At 35.5% G+C, this 25520-nt stretch overlaps 1 protein-coding gene and 1 long non-coding RNA gene across 6 annotated transcripts; both read left to right on the forward strand.

Annotated features, from left to right (window-relative positions):
• Positions 1–230: 230 nt before the first annotated feature.
• LOC132907532 (trans-1,2-dihydrobenzene-1,2-diol dehydrogenase-like) lies at positions 231–25520 on the forward strand. Of its 4 annotated transcripts, XR_009658201.1 has the most exons (7): positions 231–779; positions 3950–4030; positions 11481–11682; positions 12352–12643; positions 19370–19767; positions 24541–24763; positions 24890–25520. XR_009658201.1 is itself a non-coding variant. In XM_060960719.1 (6 exons), the coding sequence occupies exons 1-6, from the start codon at positions 771–773 to the stop codon at positions 24642–24644; spliced, it is 1086 nt and encodes a 361-aa protein (XP_060816702.1). In that variant the 5' UTR covers positions 231–770; the 3' UTR covers positions 24645–24815. The 4 variants fall into 4 exon arrangements, 3 of the variants coding, with proteins under 3 accessions (XP_060816702.1, XP_060816703.1, XP_060816704.1); XM_060960719.1 differs by lacking the exon at positions 24890–25520 and having other exon boundaries at positions 24541–24815; XM_060960720.1 differs by lacking the exon at positions 24890–25520 and having other exon boundaries at positions 3953–4030; positions 24541–24815.
• LOC132907545 (uncharacterized) lies at positions 19774–23479 on the forward strand. 2 transcript variants are annotated; one of them, XR_009658206.1, is made up of 2 exons: positions 19774–22970; positions 23100–23479. It is a non-coding gene; the product is annotated as an uncharacterized LOC132907545 (long non-coding RNA). The 2 variants fall into 2 exon arrangements; XR_009658207.1 differs by having other exon boundaries at positions 23151–23479.

Here is a 25520-nt window from a genome sequence, read left to right on the forward strand (position 1 = left end):
TTATGTAATAAACTAGAATAGATAATAAATAAATACGTCAAAAAGTTTTTTGTTTAAATCAATTTGTTTAGTAGTTATAAGCATTTCTATCATAACAATCATGCTGTGCCAATACTTTTGTCCAGCACTGTATAAAGATAGAGTGCGCAGGCGAGCTGAGAAAGCGAAAGCGAAAGAGAACGCTGCATAAAGGCTTCTTGTGTCCTTGTCTAATAACGCATGCTCATTCGTATAGCAAACATGTAAGTGTATAGCCAACACAAGCGTTGTCATTGTCATGCCTGATTAGATAAGGATGGAAGATATCTTTATGTAGCGTTCTTTCTACTCCTATATCGCATCCACTTACACGTTAACTTAAGACTATATGACTCGCGTACTCTAACTTTATATATCTATGGTTATAACAGACATTTATTGCAGTCTCATAGTTGTTCGAAATGTCGAGTTTCAGGACATATCTAACAATCATCGAAATGGAAAGATAGGTAGTATTTCTGTACTTCTATCAAATTTACTATTAATAAATTGAACACTTTAAACACTCCATCCACTATGTAAACCTCTATTATATACTTGTGTTAGTATGACATATTTTTTATCTTCTAATCTATAATCAAAGAGGAAATTTCCTATCTGCCGTGACGTCTATATCTTATAAAAAGGTTATTTGAAAGTTAGAGGTTTTCACGTTCGTGTTCTATGTATGCCTGTAGCGCTTAAAGTTCTAAAACAGACAACAATTTAAATATCTGTGCAGGTCACATTTTATGAACATTGTAAGTTATAATTTAATTTTATACATATAAGTAATCATTCATATTATAATATTGAAATATACAAAATTATTTATTATATCTATATAGATATTGCATACATATGTATGTATGTTAGGTTAGAAAAATTTACCAATTTGTCCAGCTGAACAAATTGTAAAGTACAATTTAAATAAAAGAAAAAAAGAAAAAAAAATATGTATGTACGTATATGCGTACAACAAATTCCCAATTAGATGAATTTTTTACTGTATATTTCAAAAACAATATGTAAAATGATTTTAATTAATATTATCATTTGTCATTTTACATCTACCTATTTACAGAATTACTGTGGACTCGTCTAAAACCATCAGAAATGAATAACATAGAAACTGTTACTGCAAAAAACACATGACCACAAAATATTAGTAGTAATAGTTGGTAATATTAGTATTGGTAACTACTATTACTAATAATAAATATTAGTAATAGTGATTATAAAAACAATCAATCATATACATTTTGGAAATATTTAGATTTCGTTCTTTGGTTATAGTAAAATAAATTCTCTCTTGTGTAAATAAATGGCTTAAAAAATATTTGTTTACATATACAGTATAATGTATATCTCGTATATGATTATAAAATCCTACATGTAACTTAGATGAAATTATGTTTAGAACCTCATATGACTGACTACTACTTACAGACTTATTAATATGTGTAAATATTTATAGTATATTTAAGAAATTTATGGCCTAACGAAATGATAAGTTTCATTAAATAAACATAACAGCAAATGATTTCTATCAGACTGTTTTAACATTACTAAGCGAACCATTAAGAATGATATTATTTTACAACTTTAATGTATAATAAAGATTTAGAGGTCGTCTTTAAATGCTTTAATAAATTACTGAGTATCTTAAATCTAATTTACAAAAGTATATTATAAAAGATGTATACCAACTTTATCTATCTGAAATATCTCTTATTACTTTAAATAACTGAAAACAGTCAGTTATAAAATATATTAAATATATTTATGTTCTAAAATAGACCTAATATGGTGGTGATGTATCTTTTTTTTTTATATATATATGGTGATATCATATACAAAAGATCTTCAGAGTCCTTTCAAGACCTTTTAAGACCTTCAGATCAGTTTCATTTTTAAGTGAAATGTCCAATTTCTTGTGTTGCAATTTCATAAAATGTTGAATACTGAACATAGAAAGTACTTTAGTAGATTAATTGTAAAATTCAGTGTTACTAAGATTCCTTTTATCTTTCTTTACAGAAAGATTAATTTTATTAGTGTTGTTTTAGATGTGTATATGTACGTATATTGTTTATCGTAATGAGGCTTGTAATTTAGTACAACGTTTGCTTATATAAGTGCACGTTTAATATTTTAGATACAAACAAACAGTAAATAGTGACTATTATAAATAGCATTGTTAGATTGTTGGTGTTATTCTTACGAGAATATTGATATCGAGACATTGTGAAATCTAAATCTAAAGCAATTGTGAGATCTAAATCTTACAATTGCTATTTTTGGATCTTTTGTTTGTTAGGATATCAGTAACGCTGCAAAATATAATAGAAATATTTCACAATGCCAATAATAATTTTGACAAACTCAAATGTATGAGGAATTATTTTCAATATAGTCCCCATTCTATTGAAGTCGGACATAAAACTTATTTGCCTTCAGAACACAAATTCTACAGAGCGTTTTACCTTTTCGCCTACAAAGAAACTACTACAACAAAGTATGTCTTTCTCCTAATTTTTTGTAAATAATTCTTATTCTTCTCTTATTATTTGAAACAATAAAAATGAAGTGAACAGAGTTGGAGAAATACCTGTATAATACTTGCAACAGCTACAATATCTACATAAATTTTAAAACATTTATCCTATTTAACATTTTTTAAATTTAAATGACACAATCTTAAACTTAATAATTGTCAATTGTATGAATTTAAAAGTTGTGTTCATGTGTTTCAAAGCCTAAAAAACACGGAGAGCGACATGCAATTTTGTAACAAAATTTTACTTGAAATCATTTACGCAAACATTGTATGAAGATAAAAAGAACAGTACATGTTTTCTTAAGACCTCTGTTATATGATTTTTATGTGTTATATCCTAATTGGTTATAGGTTTGAAACATAATAATGATAAATGCACATAATTCTGTTTATATTCAATTGTCAGTAGTCATTGAAATCCATGGTTGTTTACCAGATTGGGATTAGATTATATAAACTTTTATATTAATAATCTCATATAAAAAAAGAATATTTATATGTATCTAATATCGATATTGACAAGATTTTATGTAATCATTCTGTTATACATATACAATTAGGGATATTTAATTTTATTACTAAATGTATACACATATTCGTATTTACAAGTTATATTTCTTTAAATATTTATACGCAATTATGTTTCAACCTATTTGTTATTAGAAGTAAAAATATCTCTAGAATCTTCAGGCGACTCTTATCTCTTTAAATGGGACTAAATGTAACATTTAAACGTGATAAATTATATATACATTTTTTTCTAAAGCTCAAAAATTGCCTTTATTATAACGTATAGTCTAACTTACATTCTAATATTCTACAATTCTGATATTTTAATGTATTCTAATATTCTAATATATTCTCATATTTTATAATTCTGGTATTCTCATATATTCTAATATTCTATAATTCTGATATTTTAATATATTCTAATATTTGTATAAAAGCATTGTTCTTCATTACTTAACTTACATAATATAATTCACCATGATTCTCCAGGACTAACGTTACTCTATTAAACCAGCTGCACTACTAGCCAAATTTACATTAACAGATTCTGCTACTAGCTTTTGTGAACAGAAAGGCTGCAGATTTGAATTTTATTCGGTTATGTTAGCGGACTGTCAACAGACATATAAGAAAACCTACTGCAGCAGATCTTCGCAGAAATCAAACAGATTCTGTTCATTAATCTAATGTATCTATTTGTAATAAAATACTGGAAAAAATAATCAAAGATATACCGAAGAAAATAATGAAAGTAAAATGAAAAATATGGACACAATTATAACAATAATTCGCCCAAGTTTAGTTTTGAATTGTCCAAATGTCTAAATATTGGCAAATTTTCTTCGCACTCTTCATTATCAGCAGACTGGTCTTCTTCGTCCATTGTTTGTTCTGGATTTATGTTACATGTTGATGGTTAATGGTTCTGATTGGATGTGTGGAGTACATAATAATGACGGTACTTTTGATTTACTTAGATTCTTTAGTTATTGCTTATGAATTCTGTTTTTAAGGCTAATGCATGAGATATATGGATCTGATGTTTCCGTAGCTCTATTAAATGTATGTATGCTGTAAATTGTTCTTGCAACTATTTTTGCAAGCGTGAAATTGTCTATCATATTAAAAATTTTAAATTTATAGTATTTTGTAAAATTTGTTTTTAGGTTCCGCTGCGTCTTCTGCTAAGTAACCTTGAGAGTAAAATGCATCGTTGAAAATCTGCCTGCTATGTATTAAAATTTTGTGTATTGTTTGTGGCATTGGATACCATGAGGATGTCTTCTTAAATAATTTTGTATTGTGAAAACAGTGTGATTTAAATTTCTTTAAATCTATAGGAAATTGGCAAAATATTGTTATTACAATCGTTCAATATCTTAAAGACTAATTAAAATGGGTTCAATACATAATAGATTCGTCCTGAGAAGCACTATCTGTATCTAAAGATCTGAAGAAAAATATAGATATAGTTCCATTTAAATAAACGATCTTGATTATCATTTCGGAAAATAATACTGTAGAAAAGATTTGTCTTCGTTAAAATATGTACCCCTCTGCATCATGCAATCTTCATATAAATAGTTTTTTGTATCATTTCAAAGTAAACAGTCCAGAGTTACCGCGGACGTCCTGCATACAGTGTATACAGTATGAATACAGTATGTATAAATGGTATACAGTTTACCATGTATGTAATGTTGCTCAAGGACATCGATTAGGCTTTTTAATTGTAAACACAATAAGTTCATGTAAATACAATAAGTATCTATGTATATTACAGAATAGATTGGAAGAAAAGAATATAGTGATTAGGTATCAAGAGAAGAATAATGACGACAGCTTTGTAACTTTATAGCAGCTATGGAAAAGAATTGTAATATTAAAGAAATAAATGACCATTGCTGTTTATAATTATTCAATTTATCTCTATATGAACTATATGTACTTCAGTATATTAAGAATCACAGATTATTATAAATATGTAATGACGCATTGATAATCTCGAGAATATTTTAAATGTGATATATATAAATATATATGTCGGGTTGGCGTTAAGGGCGTTTAATGAGTCTTCACCAGTGTTGTTCATGGTTGTCGCACAGATGTTTATTACACAAATATGGCTGATACGAGATTGACAAGCGGACGCGGTAACTGGACGCTAATGACAATGGTCCTAGGTTCGATATAGCGAATCCACGGTCCACGGGATAACGAATATACTTTGCTTCAAAGTCTAAGTCGGACTCGACTTACTACTCGTGATACAAGGATCGTTTTTGACTCTTTGTTAAGATGGAGATTATTCCGATAGTACTAGCACACTGGGCGTTTAGCTAATGAGATTGTCAGAAAAGGAATGACTTTCCGTCACGACGACGCTGCAGAGGAAAACTATGATGGGGTGTGCCCAAGGGCACGAGATCATCGGATTCGTCAAAGAAAGCCTCCACTCGGAGGGTGAGGGAAATAGACGTTGCTGTTAATTGGTCAATTTCTATGTTGGCGGTTAGAAAAGGATGCTAGCCGCCCTCGAGAGAGAGTTCCTAGCAGGCAGCGTCGTACGTGACCAAATCAGGTTTCCCATATCTTCCCGCAATAGGTGACAGATTTACAGGCTGATAGAATAAAGACTGTTTGTCAATCTGAAGGACTTTAGTTAACTAAGTCCTAAGATTTGTAACGGTTCCTCAGGCTATCTGAACATAAACTGTAAACGATGCATCGGCATCTGGCGATCATCTTACCCAAAGAATGGGGTCTGTGTGTGGCGAGCCGCGGGGCCGTTGAAACGTCTTATTGTCAAGTGTCTGTACTGCCAATTCTTTAAAGGAAAGCTATGTAACTTTATGTCTCTGTTAGGTGGAACGTTCATCCCGTGACCGTGGCTACGCTCGGCGACCGGTTGTCGCCTCGAGCCTAAACTCATTGTCTCAAGTTTCGAATGACTCTGTCTGGGTTATTTTGTAAATGCTACAGTATTGAGGCTTTTCCAAATAATTCCAACGGGGGGGGGGGGGGGGGGCGGTGTCCTTTCATCTCCGACACGGCCATCCTGACTATCACACGTCCTCGGGTGTATCTAGAATACTGGGTTTTCCCAATGTTAGATTCGATATAACTGATGTTATTTACAATTTAGTTAAGTGTCAAAATAAGTCAAGGGTCCAGTTTGACAGCAAAAATTCTGGTCGGACGTTTGATAAAGGAAGAGTTAAAAGAGAGTGGAAATTCGTAACGTTACGATTGATATTCGAAGTGCTAGTCACATTTTGTGAATCATCAGTCTGAGCGTAATGACATGATGGACCATTCTCGATCTCGCACCTAGACGGCTGTCACTTCTCTGGATCATGATACCACACTGAGCTTTTGTTCAAACACTATGTTAGATGTTATTTCCATAGTGTTAACGATACTTGAATTGAATTCGGTAACGGTGTGTTGATCTCGCATTTACTTTCTTTGGGCCATATGCCCACCCGTAAGCGTATGTGAACCACTATGTTCGATCCGACACCTGATTACCACGCTAGACATGTGTGAAAACATTGACCTTTGTCATATCGCCACACTGGGCATATGCAAACTCTTTCTGCTAAGTGCTGTGGTCAGAATGATCCTCTGAGACCGAGGTACTCGCATCGTCATGGTCACTGTTCTCGTCATCACCGCAGACGTCCAACTCAGTAGGAACGCGACTATCTGGCATTTTCTTTAACCTATCATGGCTGTATTTATATGACCGTTTGCCGTCTAGTGTTTTTAAAATGTACCTATCTCCTTCCAAAATTTCCGCTATCACAAATGGACCCCTAAATTTCGGATTTAGTTTCGTTTGATTCCTTTCCTCGTTTTTCTTTAATACAAAGTCATCGAGATTGAATTTAACTACTTTGGCTTTCGTTTTATCGAATCTTTCCTCATCATACTTAGCGCTATCTTCCATATTTCGTATGGCCTGTTGTCTTACGTTGGAGATATCTATTTCCTTTTCTTCGGTATTTTCAGATAGTAGTAACCTGTAGGGTCTTGCTGTTTTACCAATTAATAGTTCTAGCGGACTCGATTTAGTCACACGATGAGTGGTGCAATTTAAAGCTAACTGTATTTCGCCGATCGCGTCTTGCCATGATCGCCCGGTCGTTTCTACCGTTGTAAGCATATTCTTTAATGTACCCATAGTACGCTCTACCTGTCCATTCGCTCTACTAGCACCGGTTGCTATTAGGTGCAGTTTAATTTGTTTATCCTAACAAAAATCTTGAAATTTTTTGCCGGTAAAACATCGCCCTTGATCCGCTATTATCCGAGAGGGACTGCCGAATAGAAATATGGCGGACTTAAGTGCCTTAACGGTGCTAAGGGAGTCTATTTTACGAGTGTGGTGTAAGTATACAAATTTGGTAAAGGCATCGATCAGGACAATGACGTATTCCTTCGAGTCGTTCTTGCCGCTCAGATTTCCCGTTATGTCTACGTGAATGGTATGCCAAGGTATGCTGGTCTTAGGTATGGGATGTAATTCAACTTGCACTTTGCCTGAATTCGCCTTAGAAATCTGACAAGCATGACTGTTCTCTACGAATTTGCGAACATATTTCGCCATCCCTTCGAACCAGTAATACTCGTACAGTTTCTCGAGCGTTTTATCCCAACCTAAGTGCATAATTGACTGGTGTATGTGTTTAATGACGGACCACCTAAACCCTCTTGGTACGATGGGCAGGCAGAGGGTCTTGCCTCTCCTTTGTATTTTACGGTAAAGGGTACCGGATCGTAACTCATACGTACTCGCAATGTCTTCCGCGAGCTCGTCGTTTTGCAGTTTGTTGGCGATTTCAGAGATTTGGGGGTCGCGACGTTGTTCCGCTAGTAGCCAATCTTCCGAGATTTCGGCCAGATTAATTTTCTTTCTTTAACCTTGTGAATTATTATGATCAATATCTATGGGCTTCCGCGAATAGAAATCTATGTGTGCCATTCGTTTGTCTCCTCGATACATAATATCGAAAGTGAAAGTCTGCAAATAAGCCCACCACCTATGAACCCTGTTACTCAAATTTACTTTATTGCGGGCTGCTTTTAACGAATTACAATCAGTGACAACGAGAAATTCCCGTCCGTGCAGATAGTGGCGAAAACGTTTAACGGCGTTTACAACTGCTAGGGTCTCTAGTTTATATGAATGGTACCTGGATTCCGCGGGGCTCGTTCCCTTACTGTAGTATTCTATTACTCGGTTTTTGCCGTCAATTTTGTGCATTAAAATAACTCCGTATCCGTCCGAACTAGCGTCAGTATGTAATTCTATCGGGTAATTCGGGTCAAATATCATTAACACCGGCTCGTTAGTCAGGGCGGAAATTATTTTTTGCCTTATGGTTTCGTGTCTATCTGTCCAAGTTAAGTTTTTAATACCGGAGGTAAGTGCGTACAACGGTTTCATTACCTGTGAAAATTTAGGGACGAATTTTCGGAAATAGGAGGCTAAACCTATGAACTGCCTAAGTTGAGCGACGGTCGTTGGTGCCGGTAAAGAACTCAAGGCTCGTATTTTACCCGGATTTGGGCGAACTTCTCCGTTATGAACTACGTACCCGAGATAAAGTACAGACGTCTTAAGAAAGGAACACTTCGAAAAATTGAAGGAGAACCCGGCGTTTACGAGGGTACCTAGTACGATGCGTAGTCTTTCTAGAGCCTGGTCTACCGATTAAGCGACAATTAGGACGTCATCCAGGTAGACAACGAAGTACGAGTGGGCGAGGCCGCCCAAGGCATTGAGAATAGCCCTCTGGAAAACGGACGGTGCGTTTTTCAATCCAAACGGCATCGTTGTATACTCGTATTGCCCGTCGGGGGTGACAAACGCTGTATATTCTGTCGAATTGGGATGAATGGGGATTTGATGGAACCCGCTGGCCATGTCGAGGCTAATGAAGTACTTCGCCTTTTGCAATCTCGCGATTTGATCCGCGATAAGAGGTAGAGGATATCGGTCCGCGACCGTATTTTTATTTAGCTCTCGAAAATCTACGCACAACCTATCCGAGCCGTCCTTCTTCTTTACGAGTAACATAGGGCTCGCGAACGGTGAGTTACTAGGCCTTATGATTTCTGCCGTAATTAATTCGCTTATTCGTTCGCGTACTATGCTTCGCTCTGCCTCGCTAAGCCTGTAGGGGCTTCTTTGTACGGTGATATTAGGATCAATCAAACGTATCTCTAACTGTCCCGTATTTACACGTGTACGCGGGAAACCCGTAATAAATGAACTTTTAAATTCTTCGAGGATGGAGATCAATCGGTCTTTGTCTTTACCGAGCACCTCGGTGTCGACCCCATTAATATCGATTTTACTTTCGGCGGTTATATTGTAAACATTGGCAGCTTTTGCCCTGCAAATACTGAGGCTATTTTGGGTAATATTTACGTTAAAACCTTGGCTTAAAATTTCGCGGCCTATCATGATGTCGTAATTTAGATAGCCGTCGGCAAGGATATGGAAAATTATCTCCAACGCAAAATCATTAATACGTACTATGGATGCAATTTGAGACGTACAATTAATACGGTGATTTCCTATCCCTCGCATTACTACTACGTCGGTCGTTCTTTTGCCGGAAAATTTCGAGGCTACGGACTCTTTGATTAGCGAACATTCGGCTCCGGAATCGAAATAAAACGAGAACGACTCACCCAGATGGCTTAATTTACCAGTTGGAGACTCCACCACGCAAGGAGTTGACTCGACGTTCGTTATCGGGGTCGCGATTTGTTTTCTGCAGCAGCGGGCAGTTGGGTGCGATGTGGCCCTCTCCGCGACACTTGAAGCATGACACCTTGGACGATCCAGCCGGTCGGCTTTTCTCCTGGCGTCGTGCATTCTCCTGTCTCTCGGTTCTCATTCTCGTACGACACTCCGCTATCTTATGCCCGGGAATACCACAGTGACGACATTTGATCCGGGAGTCAGGTATCTTCTGCCGTTTAACTTCGGGGCCAGCTGATGGATTTCCTGACGAAGGCGCCAGCCTCTTCTTCGCGTAGTGGAAAGCATTCATTTCCGTCAAAAATTGGTCCAGAGTCTTGATGTCGCTTGTAAGCGCTAGTTTCTCGACACGTTCGTCGCGTAGACTCAGGTGATGAAGAACGGTGGCGTTGACTATCTCGACCCCGTTCAGATGATCCCACCTTGCCCCAAGGAGGGAACGGAGACGAACACCATAGGCTCCCTTTGCTCTCTCAATTGACTCATAATGGCCATAAGCTGGTCCATCGTTACAACCGGCGATGATCCCACTTCTGATGTCGGGTTGGCGTTAAGGGCGTTTAATGAGTCTTCACCAGTGTTGTTCATGGTTGTCGCACAGATGTTTATTACACAAATATGGCTGATACGAGATTGACAAGCGGACGCGGTAACTGGACGCTAATGACAATGGTCCTAGGTTCGATATAGCGAATCCACGGTCCACGGGATAACGAATATACTTTGCTTCAAAGTCTAAGTCGGACTCGACTTACTACTCGTGATACAAGGATCGTTTTTGACTCTTTGTTAAGATGGAGATTATTCCGATAGTACTAGCACACTGGGCGTTTAGCTAATGAGATTGTCAGAAAAGGAATGACTTTCCGTCACGACGACGCTGCAGAGGAAAACTATGATGGGGTGTGCCCAAGGGCACGAGATCATCGGATTCGTCAAAGAAAGCCTCCACTCGGAGGGTGAGGGAAATAGACGTTGCTGTTAATTGGTCAATTTCTATGTTGGCGGTTAGAAAAGGATGCTAGCCGCCCTCGAGAGAGAGTTCCTAGCAGGCAGCGTCGTACGTGACCAAATCAGGTTTCCCATATCTTCCCGCAATAGGTGACAGATTTACAGGCTGATAGAATAAAGACTGTTTGTCAATCTGAAGGACTTTAGTTAACTAAGTCCTAAGATTTGTAACGGTTCCTCAGGCTATCTGAACATAAACTGTAAACGATGCATCGGCATCTGGCGATCATCTTGCCCAAAGAATGGGGTCTGTGTGTGGCGAGCTGCGGGGCTGTTGGAATGTCTTATTGTCAAGTGTCTGTACTGCCAATTCTTTAAAGGAAAGCTATGTTACTTTATATCTCTGTTAGGTGGAACGTTCATCCCGTGACCGTGGCTACGCTCGGCGACCGGTTGTCGCCTCGAGCCTAAACTCATTGTCTCAAGTTTCGAATGACTGTGTCTGGGTTATTTCGTAAATGCTACAGTATTGAGGCTTTTCCAAATAATTCCAACGGGGGGGGGGGCGGTGTCCTTTCATCTCCGACATATATAATTATATAATTGTTTAACATTATATTATTTAGTAAATAATTAGCTTCTTTTAAAATTACACTATTACAGATGTCTATTCATTGGGGTATAGCAGGTGCTGGAAAAATATCACATGATTTTGTAACATGCTTACGAACACTACCAGAATCTGAACATGTAGTTCTTGCAGTAGCAGCACGTGAATTATCAAGGGCACAGAACTTTTCTAGCTTACATAAAATTAAAAAGGCGTTCGACAATTATATAGAGCTAGCGGAAGACAAGAATATCGGTACGTTTCATGTCTTTTTTAAGCTGAATTAATATAGAAATAGTCTTTTTATAAACGTTGAATATTGAAGCTAACAAATCCGCCTTACTCTCCTTGTCTCTGGAAAGCGAGAGAAAGCATGTTCAGTTCCTCACTTGAGTGCGATCCATACCATGGTTCCTTTGAGACCTCTTATCCTCATAATGAGTGGAATACGTTACAATAAAAAAACAATTTGACCTTGAAAATCATGCTCCAGATCAATTTTGCACAAACATTTTATTACAAATCTCCACCGATCCAGAAGTTTAGAATCACGCTACGGTGGTTTTTACACATACTTTTTATACACCTTGTACATTGTACACTGTACATACTCACCACTCGGCGAGGGAATCATACACGCAATTCATTTATCACTCGTTTTTTCATCACTTCGACACTTTTCAACTTCGCATACGCAATTACTCTACAGATATGCACCTCCGAAATACCGAAAACTAAATACGATAGTAAGTTTTAGTGAAATAACACAAAATTGTTGTAATCTATTATTTTTATCGAAAATTGAAAATTAGTACTCATATTTTATGAAACTTATTCAAATATAAAAATGCCATAAATCATAATTTACTTAATTTTAATATAAGCATATTTTTCCCATTGTTTTGTATTTTTTTACATTTACAGATGTCGTATATATTGGAACGTTACATCCTCAACATTTCGACATTGCAAAATTAATGTTAAATCATGGGAAACATGTTCTATGTGAAAAACCTTTAACTATGAATTTGAAGCAAACAACAGAGTTGATAAATTTAGCAAAGGAGAAGAAGTTGTTCTTAATGGAAGGTATTTGGAGTAGATGTTTTCCTATATATGAAACTCTTAAAAAAGAAATTGAATCCGGAAGTATTGGAGATGTTCATCAAGTTCTTGTATCGTTCGGATTTAGAATGCCAGATGTTCAACGACTCAAGTATGTAAACGATGTCTGTTTTGTTCTTTGTATGCATTTTAAAATTAAAATTGTGAATGAAATTATAATTCACAGTACTGCATGTAAGTAAGAAAGACGGTGTCTACCGAGGCAGTTTTTAATGCTAATATTTGGTACGTTGGATATAAAGGTTCTTATTTTATTTACATTAAAACTGCACACAGATGGACTTTTCGTGTGTCAAAACAGTCGTCGATATCCATAACCAAAATTGAGGGAAAGTCTCAAAACAGTATCATTATCGTTGTTGCAAATCTTCGAAGCACAGATACCGTTTTTAAAATAGACACTCTTTGCAACAGAACTCCACTTATCTGAACATCACTTATTGCAATGACATTTTAACTTTTTTTTTTTTTTTTTTTTTTTTTTTTTTTTTTTTTTTTTTTTTTTTTTTTCGTGGAGGAAATCCGCACGGACACCCGCCGCTTCTAGGGGGAAGAGCGGCGTGGTAGTGTCGGACTCCAACCGACTAAAACCTCCACGATGACCGTCCCTCTTGCGATCGAGGGGTGCCCGGGAATCGCTGAGGCGACACACCGCCCCCCCCGCGCACATTCTGTCCATAATGGCGCGGCGTGCTGCCATGTCACGTCGTGCACTCTCCCAGGAGCCGTCCGGATCCCCAACCGGACTGCTTGGTGGCTCCCGGATGCTGGAGGGTCCAGCACCTAATTTCAATCCCCTTCGGAGGTCGCGACGGCTCTCGCGCGCCTCGTGTAGGCATGTCCACGGGCACCGCCGCCTCCTTCCGCAGCATAACTAGCTCGCAGAAGAAGGCTACGACCTTCCTGCCCCTCTCGCTCATCAGCAACGCTTCAAAAATCGCCGGTGGCGAGAGGTCGAGCCCTATTTCCCCGGTGAGAGAGTGTCGCGGCGCTGCCCACGCCGGGCAATGTTCCAGCGTGTGCTGCGCCGAGTCCACACTTGCGTCGCAGTGGTGGCAACGCGCGGTCGCCTCTTTCCCGATTCGGCGTAGATATTCCCCGAAGCACCCGTGTCCCGTGAGCACCTGCGTCACCCTGTAGGTCAGGGGAGGTGCGCCTCAGTCCAACCAAACGTTCCAGTTTGGGAGGACGGCCCCGAGGACCCTTAGCCCCGGCGTGCCTGTTCTTGTGTCGAGGCCGGCGCGCCATATGACATTTTAACTAATGCCTGATTAACTGAAGCCTTGCCGTGTGAAACGTAATCTGATTGAAAATTAATCTGAACGTAACTTCCTATGATGTACATGAAAAGTAGTAGTTAATGAGACAAATTTATAAGCCCCTGCTTATCTAAACTTCGATTAATTATATACAGGGTATTCGGCTACAGGTGTCAGGAAATTTAAGGGGTGATTCTTGAAACCAAAATAAAACAAAAATAAAAAATTTAAAAATTGCGTTCTCGGCTTTGTTTTTTAGTTATTGACAATTAAAAATGGGCCAAAATATCCCTACACGCACGAACGAAAGTAAGTTAGACTAAGCAGTGGGATGCACAGGGATCGTTAAATTGAACGATGCATGGGCAGTAGCTTAGTATGCATGTATGTATCCAAGTATATCCAATACAATATGATTGATGCATACGCATTAAGTTGGTGTTCAGTATCGATATCTTATTTACTATCGTTCTGCATCTCTCCGTTTCCACATCTATCCAAATAAATCTCCAAACATGGTCTTGCGAGTTCCCTTTCGACTGCCGAAGAGTGCAGACGTGCCGGGTGCCCGGAGAGGTCTCTCCGTCGAAACCGGACGTGGAAAAAATTGCCCCCGAAAGTGCGAAAACAGGACATACAATTACTATCACACACAACAAGACAGCGCAGAAGCTGAGACACCAACAAACGTACAGCACGTAATGAACATCAACCACAATAATACCAACACCTCTGGCAGTCGAAGCTACGCGCAAGTAACCAAGCAAATAACACCCGTAGTCAACACCAACGACGCTACAGAAATCAAAGAACTACTAAAGCAATCCATCGAAAGCACCGACATGTTAACAAAAACGATAAGCGAACTAAACGAAACATTCAAACAGCAATCACAACAAATCACAGCTATGATACAACTGATAACAAACACGCTAAGCAAAAAATAAAAATGGACATACTAAAAATAGCAGCCTGGAACTCTAACGGCCTACAACAAAGGGCCCTAGAAACCAAAACATTCCTGTATCACAACACATAGACATACTACTCGTATCAGAAACGCACTTCACAACAAAAAGCTATATAAAAATACCGTACTATACCATATACGATACCAAGCACCCCTCAGGAAAAGCACACGGAGAGACCGCAGTAATAATAAGAAACGACATTAAACACCACCTACACAGCCAAGTTAGTAAAGAACACATGCAAGCAACCACCGTTACCGTACAAACTAGCAGCAACCGTCTACAGCTGTCAGCAGTATATGCACCACCGTGACACAAAATTACAGCACAAATGTGGGAAGAATACTTCCAACAATTAGGCGACAAGTATATCGCAGCAGGAGACTACAACTCAAAGCACACAACATGGGGATCAAGAATCACTACACCTCGAGGCAGAACCCTGGAAAAACACATCAGGAAAAACAACCTCAATATATTATCCACAGGAAGACCGACATACTGGCCGACAGACCTGAGCAAAATCCCTGACCTACTCGACTTTGCAGTCATAAAGGGACTAAATGGAAATAAAATAAATATAGCACCCAGCCTCGAGTTTAGCTCCGATCATACACCCATAATAATAACATACAGAAACAAGCCAATACTCTACAATAACCCAGAGACACTATGCAACAAATCCACCAACTGGCAAACCTTCAAAGAAATAATCGAGAGCAAAATTAACTGCAACATCCCATTGAAAACGCCCGAACACATCGAACAAGCTGTAACAACACTTACAGAAACTATACAAAAAGCAGCACGGGCAACCACTCAACCTGAAACTACCACTAGACAAACAAAACAAATCCCATCAGACATCCTCGAAAAAATTAGAGAAAAAAGAAAAGCGAAAGCAAAATGGCAAAAACATAGAACAAAAAAAAAAACAAAAAACTCCTAAACAAGCTCACAAAGGAAATAAAAAACAAAATAAAAAAGCACAACAACAACGAATTCACAAAGTTCATAGAGTCACTATCTGCACACGAGAACTACAACTACTCACTATGGAAAGCCACAAAAAAAATAAAGAAGGCAATAAAACCAGCCTCAGCATTCAGAAAAGCAGGCAACACATGGGCAAGAAGCAACGAAGAGCAAGCCGAAGAATTTTCCAACCACCTATGCAACATATTTACACCACACAACATCAATAACAGCAACCACAATAGTTATACGGACGACGATGCGCTAACCACTAGCACCGCAATTGACAAGCAATACACCATATCTAAAACAACAGCACAAGAAATTAGAAACATAATCGAAAAAACAAAAAACAACAAAGCACCAGGAATCGATTTAATCAATGGTAAAATCTTGAAAAACCTTCCCCCAAAAGCGATACGACTAATCACTATAATATTCAATGCAATACTAAGAATCCAATACTATCCTAACTTATGGAAACAAGCACAGATCATAATGTTACCCAAACCAGGCAAAGACCCACACGAAACAACATCTTACAGACCAATATCACTACTTCCCGTGCTCTCCAAAATGCTAGAAAAAGTAATATACGCCCGACTAAAATCAATAATAGAGAAGGAAAAATTAATACCAGACCATCAATTTGGATTTAGAAACAAACACTCCACCATAGAATAAATGCACAGGCTTGTCAACGAAATAATACACACAATAGAAAACAAACAATATTGTACAGCCCTATTCATGGACATAGAGAAAGCATTCGACAAAATAAACCACGAAAGCCTAATTCAAACAATCAAGAAACAATTCCCGGAACAAATATACCAATTAACAAAATCATATATAAGCAACAGAATCTTCACAATAAAAATCAAGGACGCATACTCCGAAATCAAAGACATCAAAGCAGGGGTTCCGCAAGGAAGCGTCCTAGGACCTATATTATACACACAATACACGGCCGACATACCAACAACTACCAATAGCAAAATATTGACATTCGCGGACGACACAGCCGTACTAGTCAGGCACACTAACCCTGTAACAGCAGCCACAATACTACAAAAACACATCACAAAAATAGAAAAGTGGCTACAAGACAAACAAATTAAAGCTAACCCTACAAATGCAACCACATCACATTCACATTGCGAAAACAGATAATACCAAACATCTTTCTGCACGGCACGTAAATAACACAAACAAGGCAAGTCAAATACCTTGGACTTCACATGGAAACAGCATATCAAATCAATAATAGACAAAATACAGACAGCAAGGAGACAAATGCACTGGTTAACAAGCCGAAAATCCAAACTATGCACAGAAAACAAACTAAAAATATACAAAATAATCATAAAACCAATCTGGACATACGGAATTCCACTATGGGGAACAGCAGCAATGAGTCATATAACCAAAATCGAAACAATGCAAGCCAAAATCCTTAGAACAATAGTAAACGCCCCATGGTACGTTAGAAACGAGGACATACGGAAAGACCTAGGAATACAAACGGTCAAGGAGGAGATTACCAGACTCGCAAAAAGATACAGAGAAAGGATAGAAACACACCCGAACCAGCTGGCAGCGGAAACGAACAACACAACAAACATCGCAAGAAGACTAAAAGGGAAACACCCAATAGACCTCATAAAAGATATAACTTAGAAAACACGAAGTTGGCACCCCGCTGGGGGTAGCCACCCACATGCTATATTTTTTTTTATTTTATTTTTTTTATTACCAATGAGATATAAAACTTTACCAAATGTCCTTCAGGACAAATTGTAAAAACCAAAATAAACTATTAAAAAAAAAAAGAAACCAGCGTGCGAATCTGGACTAGAATGCACTGTACTTATACTTAGACTTAAATATATTTCTATTATACATTCATCCACGCATTTCCTCTCTTTATTCCGAGATAAACTTCAACACTTTTTCCATGAAAATTCAAGACCACCTCAACGTTTCTAAGTTTTTTTTTTATAGTTTATTTTGGTTTTTACAATTTGTCCTGAAGGACATTTGGTAAAGTGTTATATCTCATTGGTAATAAAAAAATAAAATAAAAATAAATATAGCATGTGGGTGGCTAGCCCCAACGGGGTGCCAACTTCGTGTTTTCTAAGTTATATCTTTTATGAGTTTTTAAGTGACAGCATGTATCGAGTCCGGCCGAATAACATGTAAAAACGGACACGACACAATTCTATGTACAAAAGTAAGAAAAAAATATAGAATAAAAGTTTTTCATTCTCGGCTGTTTCCGAGAAAATCGAGCTTGAAAATGTATCAAGTATATTTGAACATAGCTAATTTCGAACTGGTCAGGGCTAAATAATCCATAAGAGATCATCGTACGTGCAAAAATAAGTCAAAAATGTAGAATAAAAATTTTTCATAAGACGCTTTGTTTCTGTATTAAAAAATAAATAAAAAAATAAATTTGAAAATTTATCATACGTATGTACTAGGCTAATTCTTAACTAAACATGTCCAACCGCTATTTTTCTGAAAATAAAATCTTTAACGGAAAAATTTTATTCTACATTTTCGACTTATTTCCATAAGTAGAATGTCCTCCTGTCGATTCTGTTCAATCTAAAATTAGCCAAGTATATTCGGAAAATTTTCAAACTTGATTTTCTCGAAAAATAAGCCCACTTTTACATATTATTCGGCCGGATCCTCTATGTATGTATTTTGAACTTCGCGGCGTTATTGCAGTCGTCAAGATGAGTTCAGTAACCTACTATACTATGAATTTGAGATAATCTTGACATGACCTTGAATTCGGAAATTTAAATTGGAGCAATAAGTAGTAGATGATTGTAGTGTGTAATGCGAAAAAGTATTATTGTGTATTGTCGGTGAATTCTTCAAATAAGCTTATTAGTTTGACAGTTTTAATCTTATTTTGAATATGTAATTCGATCGAAACAAAATAATTTTTCATGTTCTTTCTGTTGATCCAACCTAAATTTTTTAATTCAAAGTCATCTGAAGGTCATAGTATGGTGGATGTTTGAATTCGTCTTGGGGTCAGCTACAACTCTGGGAAGCTCAAAATATATAATATTGTATATGGTGTCACTTAAAAAAATCAAGGTCATGTTGACCTTTCATTAAACAATAATTTGTCGGAAATTTTTAATATCCAAATGTGTAGTGAACCAAAAATTGATTAACTTCTATTTAAAACAGTTCTTTGTGAAATTATCGAAAATGCTTGAAAAATAGTGGTAATTCTCACAGGATAAAATTTACCGAATGTCCAGCTGAACAAATTGTGAAGTACAAATTAAATAAAAAAAAAAAAACTTACTAGATATACCTTGTATTCTTGTATTCCGCGTTTTTGACGTTTTTGAAATACTTCTATAGGTATATGACTCAGCATCAAACTTCCTACATTTATAATGTGTTGTGTATTAACGACTGTAATTTAATTTCTGTGTATCTGTGATATCCATTAATTCTTTATTCTAGGCAGTATGCTAAAATCTGTTAATTTTTATTAAATGCATAATACATTGGAAAATGCATTACATATTTAAGTCAAACTTATTATATTAAAAAATACGTTATTCTGTTTAGCATAAAAAGTCTAGGAGGAGGTACCGTATTGGACTTGGGCGTATATGGAATACAATTTGCTTGTTTAATATTTAATAACGAAATACCTCATACTGTACAAGCTGCTGGGTGCTTAAATGAAGAGGGAGTTGATCAATCTGTATCTACTACCTTTCTTTACAAAGGAAACCGTACTGCAACCATTATTACTCACTGTCTAGTTGATTTACCGAATGAAGCTTACATCATTGGTACAAAAGGAATGATAAAAGTTCCGAACTTTTGGTGTCCTACAACGATCGAATTGCCAAGTGGTAAAATAAATATACCACTTCCTGAAACTGAATATAAGTTTAATTTTATTAACAGCATTGGATTTATTTATGAAGCTAATGAAGTTCGCAATTGCATCTTAGCAGGTACTGTGTGTTTTGAGATTTTCTTTAAATTCAAAGTATTATTCACTAATTACCAATTAATTAATATTCACTTTAACCAAACAACAAAAACATTTGAATCGTTTGAATGCCACTTAATCTTTACTAATCGAAAAATATGAAACAGTACAATCTGTTTCAGCGGTATCCGTAACTCCTTTAACTACCTCAAAATGAGCATTCTTATGCAGTTGCAAGTTTGTAAAAATATTGTAATTCTGTTTTAGAATTTTTAATTACATATTATTAAACCAAGCGCATCATCAATTGTATTGTACCTCTGTATAAACCAGCCGCGGTAGTATTTTTCGATATAAGATACAAGTAACGAATGTCTTATATGCATTATATGTGCCCTATGTCTTATAGCAATGGAATGGTTAAACAAGAACAAGAGATATTACAATGATCAACGCGAATTTAAATTTGCGATATGTATTAGATGATCTTTGTAGAATGATCCATCCTAAACAAACATCTGAAAAATATATAGTCCTTCTTGGAGCATTCATCTTTTACTGTTGATATTCTTTTCTAACTTCAAGTAAAAAAAAGAAAAAAAGAAAATATGGTTTGTTCCAGTTACGTGACTGATTTTGTAGGCGATATTTTTCTTAAGCTAGACTTGCTACCTAAAGAAAAAATTATTTACTAGCTATATTTACTAGCTAGATTTACCAGAGCCAAGATAGCAATTAAATTCAAGCACCGATGACAATAATGTCACACCTACGAAAAGATTCTCTTTTGTTATTAGTTGCTTCCGAAAAAAATTTATTGCATCGCATAATTGACAGTTTTTCCATAAATATTCTACACATATGTATGAGATACCGCCTTAACGTGATTTATATAATTATATATTGCAATACCTTTTAGTCATATAGGGATCTTCAATTAACTATGTTAATTATATGACAATCTTAAGGGTATTTAAATATTCATATTTAATTCTTTAATCAGCACTCTTTATTTTAACATCCCGTTAAACATACTGAGGTTCATCGTATATTATTGCCTTCTGTCATGAGGTTTCGGCATTCACGTACACTCTTCAGCACTCGACATCTCACACACACACACATCCCTACACGAACTTGTTCCACTACTTTAGGCGTTACACAACATACACGGTAGAAATTATTTTTTTTGTTTTTTACTTACTAAAAAATGTGAAAATCGTTTAAAACATTGTTTTTTGTAGATTTTATTATCAATATTTTCTTTAAATGAAACTATGCACTAGTCAAAGTCAACTCAATTTCTTTTAAATGGAACTATATATTAAAAATATATATTATATATTACAAATGTATTGTATATTAATATATTAATATGTTGGGTAATATATTAAATAATAAGTTATTAACTTATTTATGTTAAAAAATCATTGGTTTAACAAATATTTTAACTTTTATTTTGTAAAATTAATCGTACGAAAGACAGGCCAAGATGTAAGACACGCTTTATTATTTGTTTTCTTCGTCCATTATGCGATAACATTTTATGTACAAAATAAACATTGAAATATATGTGCTAAACTAATGACTTTTCGATATATATATATATATAGGTTAATAGCTTTTTATGGGGATGCCAAGTAAGATCAATTAATATATTAAAAGAATTATATATGCTTCTATTAAAAAAAATTGACTTAGTTTTCACATATCCTTTACGCTTCCACTTGCAAGAAAACTGCTAATACCAAATTATGTCCACCTCAAAATTTAACTTTTGTTGGGACACTGTGTACTTTTATTACTGTGGACTTATTTCATTTTTCAATTGTCCATACATTTCCATGCATTACGTCAATATGACTTCATTAATGAAAAATTAGTTTTTTTTTATTAAGAGTAATATTCTTGCATGAATATACTAACATCTAAGATACATATTATTATAGAAAAGAACCATATGGCAACATTTATATATAAATATACAATATTTATATAGAATTATTACTAATATTGTGAGTTACGTTCCATAAATGATCGGTGTTACCAATGTTTACATAAATTAATCTAATTGTATTGTATAGCTTGTATTACATTGTCTGTTTATGGCTATAGCTTTGAATCGATCGAGATCATCAAAAAAATAGTCGCAACATTGAATTTGATCTTAATCTTGAAATGTCATTTCAAAATTTTCTTGTTGGATCATACTTTTACTTATCATGTAGCACAAAAATCTCAGAGGAACCATGGGCTCCAACCCAACAGTTCTATTGGACAAAAATATTGAAGTTTCATGAATTCTATATAAAACATATGTATATAAAATTATATATTATATACTATTGTTGTATGTAAATCCCAGATATACAATTCGATATCTTATTTCTCCTTTTTTTCTTTTGTTTTGAATTTGTGTAATAGCCATACCTGCGTGTCAACTTCTACATGACCATCACTGTTGTTTAAGTAGAACAGGATTCACATTTAAATTTCTACATTTTATATTCTGGCCAAGTCTTCCCCCAAGATTACGCATTGATTATTGACAAGGGAAAGCATATTAAATTCATCATTTTAATTGTTCAACGGATTTAATTCGTCCTCCTGAACTGAAATGACCCACGGAACTGATCCAACTATAGGACAAAACAATGATCTGGAACTTACAGACAACACATGAGCCAGAAGCAACAAAGAGCACGCTGAAGAATTTTCCAACCACTTTTGTAACACATATACTCCACATAATATTAACAACAGCAGCTCCAACTGTTATACAGACTTAGATGTGCAAAACACTATTACCTTGACTGACAAGCACTACACCATACCTAATACAACAACACTAAAAATTAGAATCACAATGAAGAAAACAAAAAACAATAATATACCATTAATCAACGTAATCAAAGGTAAAATCTTGAAAAACTTTCCTCTAAAAGCAATACGATTAACGACAATAATATTCAATGCAATATTAAGAATTCAATAATGTCCTAATCTATGGAAACTAGCGCAAATCATAATGTCACCTAAGCCAGGCAAAAGCCCACACCAAACTGCATTTTACAGGCTAACATCACTAGTTCGTGCGTTTTCCAAAATACTAGAGAAAATAATATACAACCGCCTAAAACCAACAATGGGGAAAGAAAAGTTAATAGCAGATTACCAATTTGGAGTCAGAAACAATCACTCTACTATGATAGAGCATATGCAAAGGTTAGTCAATGAAATTTTATTAGCAATAGAAAAGAAACAATACTGTACAGCCCTTTTCATGGACATCGAGAAAGCTTGATAAAATGAACCATCAAAGCATCTTATAAACAATCAAAAAACATTTCCCAGAACAAATCCATCATTTACTCAAATCATATCTAAGCAACGGAACCTTTGTAGTAAAAATAAAGGACACATATTCTGAGGTTAAAGAATCAAGGCAAAGGTACAGCAAGGAAGAGTCTTAGGACCAATATGATACACACTATACACGGCCAACATACCAACAGCAAAATACTGACATTCGCGGACGACGTGGTTGTACTAGTCAGGCACACTAATCCAGAAACAGTAGCCACATTACTACAAGAGCATATCACAAAAATAGAAAAATGACTGTAAGAAAAACAAACAAAAGCGAACCCCAGTAAATGCAACCATATTACATTTACACTACGAAAACAGAAACCATGAAATATCCAATTGAATGGCACGCACATAACACAAACGAGGCAAGTTAAATACCTAGGACTTCACTTAGACACACAACTTACATGGAAGCAAAATACTAAATCAATTATAGACAAAACGCGGATAAAAAGAAGACAAATGTACTGGTTAACTAGTCGAAACTCTAAGCTCAGCATGGAAAATAAACTAAAAAAACTTACAAAACGATACCACTATGGGGACTGAAGCAATGAGTCACATAAATTAACTAGAGTAAACTAGAGTAAAGACTTAAAAATACCAACGGTGAAGAGAGAAATCAACATATGCAAAAAGATACAAAGAAAGAATTGCAACACAGCCAAACCAGCTGGCTGCTGAAACGTGCAAAATCCATATCGAAAGAAGGCTAAGAAAAAAATATCCTACGAAGAAAGTAAGTTAAAAATGTAGGATAATATTTTTTTGTTCAAGGACTTGTTTTCAAAAAAATAAACTTTAAACATGTTTAATTACGTACTGATCTGGTACGAGCGCATGGTACATTTACAAATTTATTCTTCTCGGAAACACAACCTCTTATGAGAAAATGCTATTTTACATTTTTGACTTATTTCAAATGTAGTTTAATTTTTTATCAACTGTTTATTCTTTTTCAGTCCAAAATTAACCAAATTTAAGTATACATCAAAGTCGATTCTCTCTCGATTATACCAAATTTTTTTCTTATTTCCTCCCGTTGAGTCCCTCCCTATCAGATTGTATTATGATTACCATGCCACCTTATATGTATATGTATATATACATGTATATATGTATATGCACTTGTACATACATATATAAAATTAATGAAATTCTAACATTTTTTTTCAAGAGAAGTGTTGATTTGCGATCCATGGTTCCTTTAAGACTTTTAATTTTCATAATGAATAGAATACGATGCGAAAAAAAATTTGGTCTTGATTTTCAAAGTCAAGGTCAATTTTTCAGCTATCTTGTTTTTGCAGGTCTGCACTAACCTAGATGTGTAGATTCAACTGCCAAAGCCACGGAAAATAACATTTTTGCAACCTGTACATATCTATGTTTATTATTGCTAACTTGGTTTGTTTTGTTTTAGGTGTAACCGAAAGCTCTAAAGTACCGCACAATGTTTCTTTATTAGTTGCACAATTAGAGGACGAAATTCGAAGGCAAGTTGGAGTTACGTATCTTGAAGATTAAACATTATCATAGACGAAATAATTCCAACGTAGTTAAAATATACTGAATAGTGTGTAATTACATTAATGTTTCATATCACAACTTCAGAGAAGCTTTCTTATATACACATATATGTATATGTAAAAGACATGCTCTGTATTAAGAATAAGTAAACAATTTATGCATCGCTAATGTATTTTGTTTTCACTCCTATATTCATTTCATGATGTATTTGGAAAATATTGCAATAGACAAAGGTATTGTAGATAAAAGCTGTTTGCCCTATACAAGAAATATATACAATATAACTACAAACAGTATGGAACGTAAGAAAATATTGGTCACGACTATCATAACTGAATTTTACGTCTTCAGATCGATGGAAATCTATCAAAAGAATATTCCGCAAAATGATCCTTTATTGTGGAACTCAAATTCGTATCTTTTTTCATTGGATGTTTTTCATTTTCTTATCGTGTAGAGGCTAGACCTGAACGAATTGTGTCGCGACCTGATCATTCTTTAAAATATTTCTCATAAAATACTATAGTTCTCTAAAAATACTATAAAAGTTCCATTAGTATTTAAGCTAACATTTTACATTATTTTATTACAATAATATAGAATCCGAAGAATAATCCAGAGCTACGGAGAACCTTCAAATTGAATCCGTAATTTTCTATCAGAAAGTACATCTTCGATTTCTTCGTTGAACATTACTTGCTAACAACTCTTCGGTGAAAAAACACTTGCTATCAATTCTTTGGTCAGAACACATTTTAACTTGTTATCCAGACTTCGGTAAGAACACTACAACATCTTTTCGATCGCAACATTCACAAACATTTATATTATTCAAAAGCTGTTGGAAATAAATAGTGATATTTAAACTGTGAA

This window comes from Bombus pascuorum, chromosome 5 (genome assembly GCF_905332965.1).
Source record: "Bombus pascuorum chromosome 5, iyBomPasc1.1, whole genome shotgun sequence".
Lineage (NCBI taxonomy): Eukaryota > Metazoa > Arthropoda > Insecta > Hymenoptera > Apidae > Bombus > Bombus pascuorum.

Bases quoted from the DNA above. Each gene is read 5' to 3' on its own strand.
- LOC132907532 (XM_060960719.1), top strand. The intron at 4,031-11,480 runs GTACATAATAAT...ACACTATTACAG, and splicing joins GTTCTGATTGGATGTGTGGA to ATGTCTATTCATTGGGGTAT. The intron at 11,683-12,351 runs GTACGTTTCATG...TTACATTTACAG, and splicing joins AGCGGAAGACAAGAATATCG to ATGTCGTATATATTGGAACG.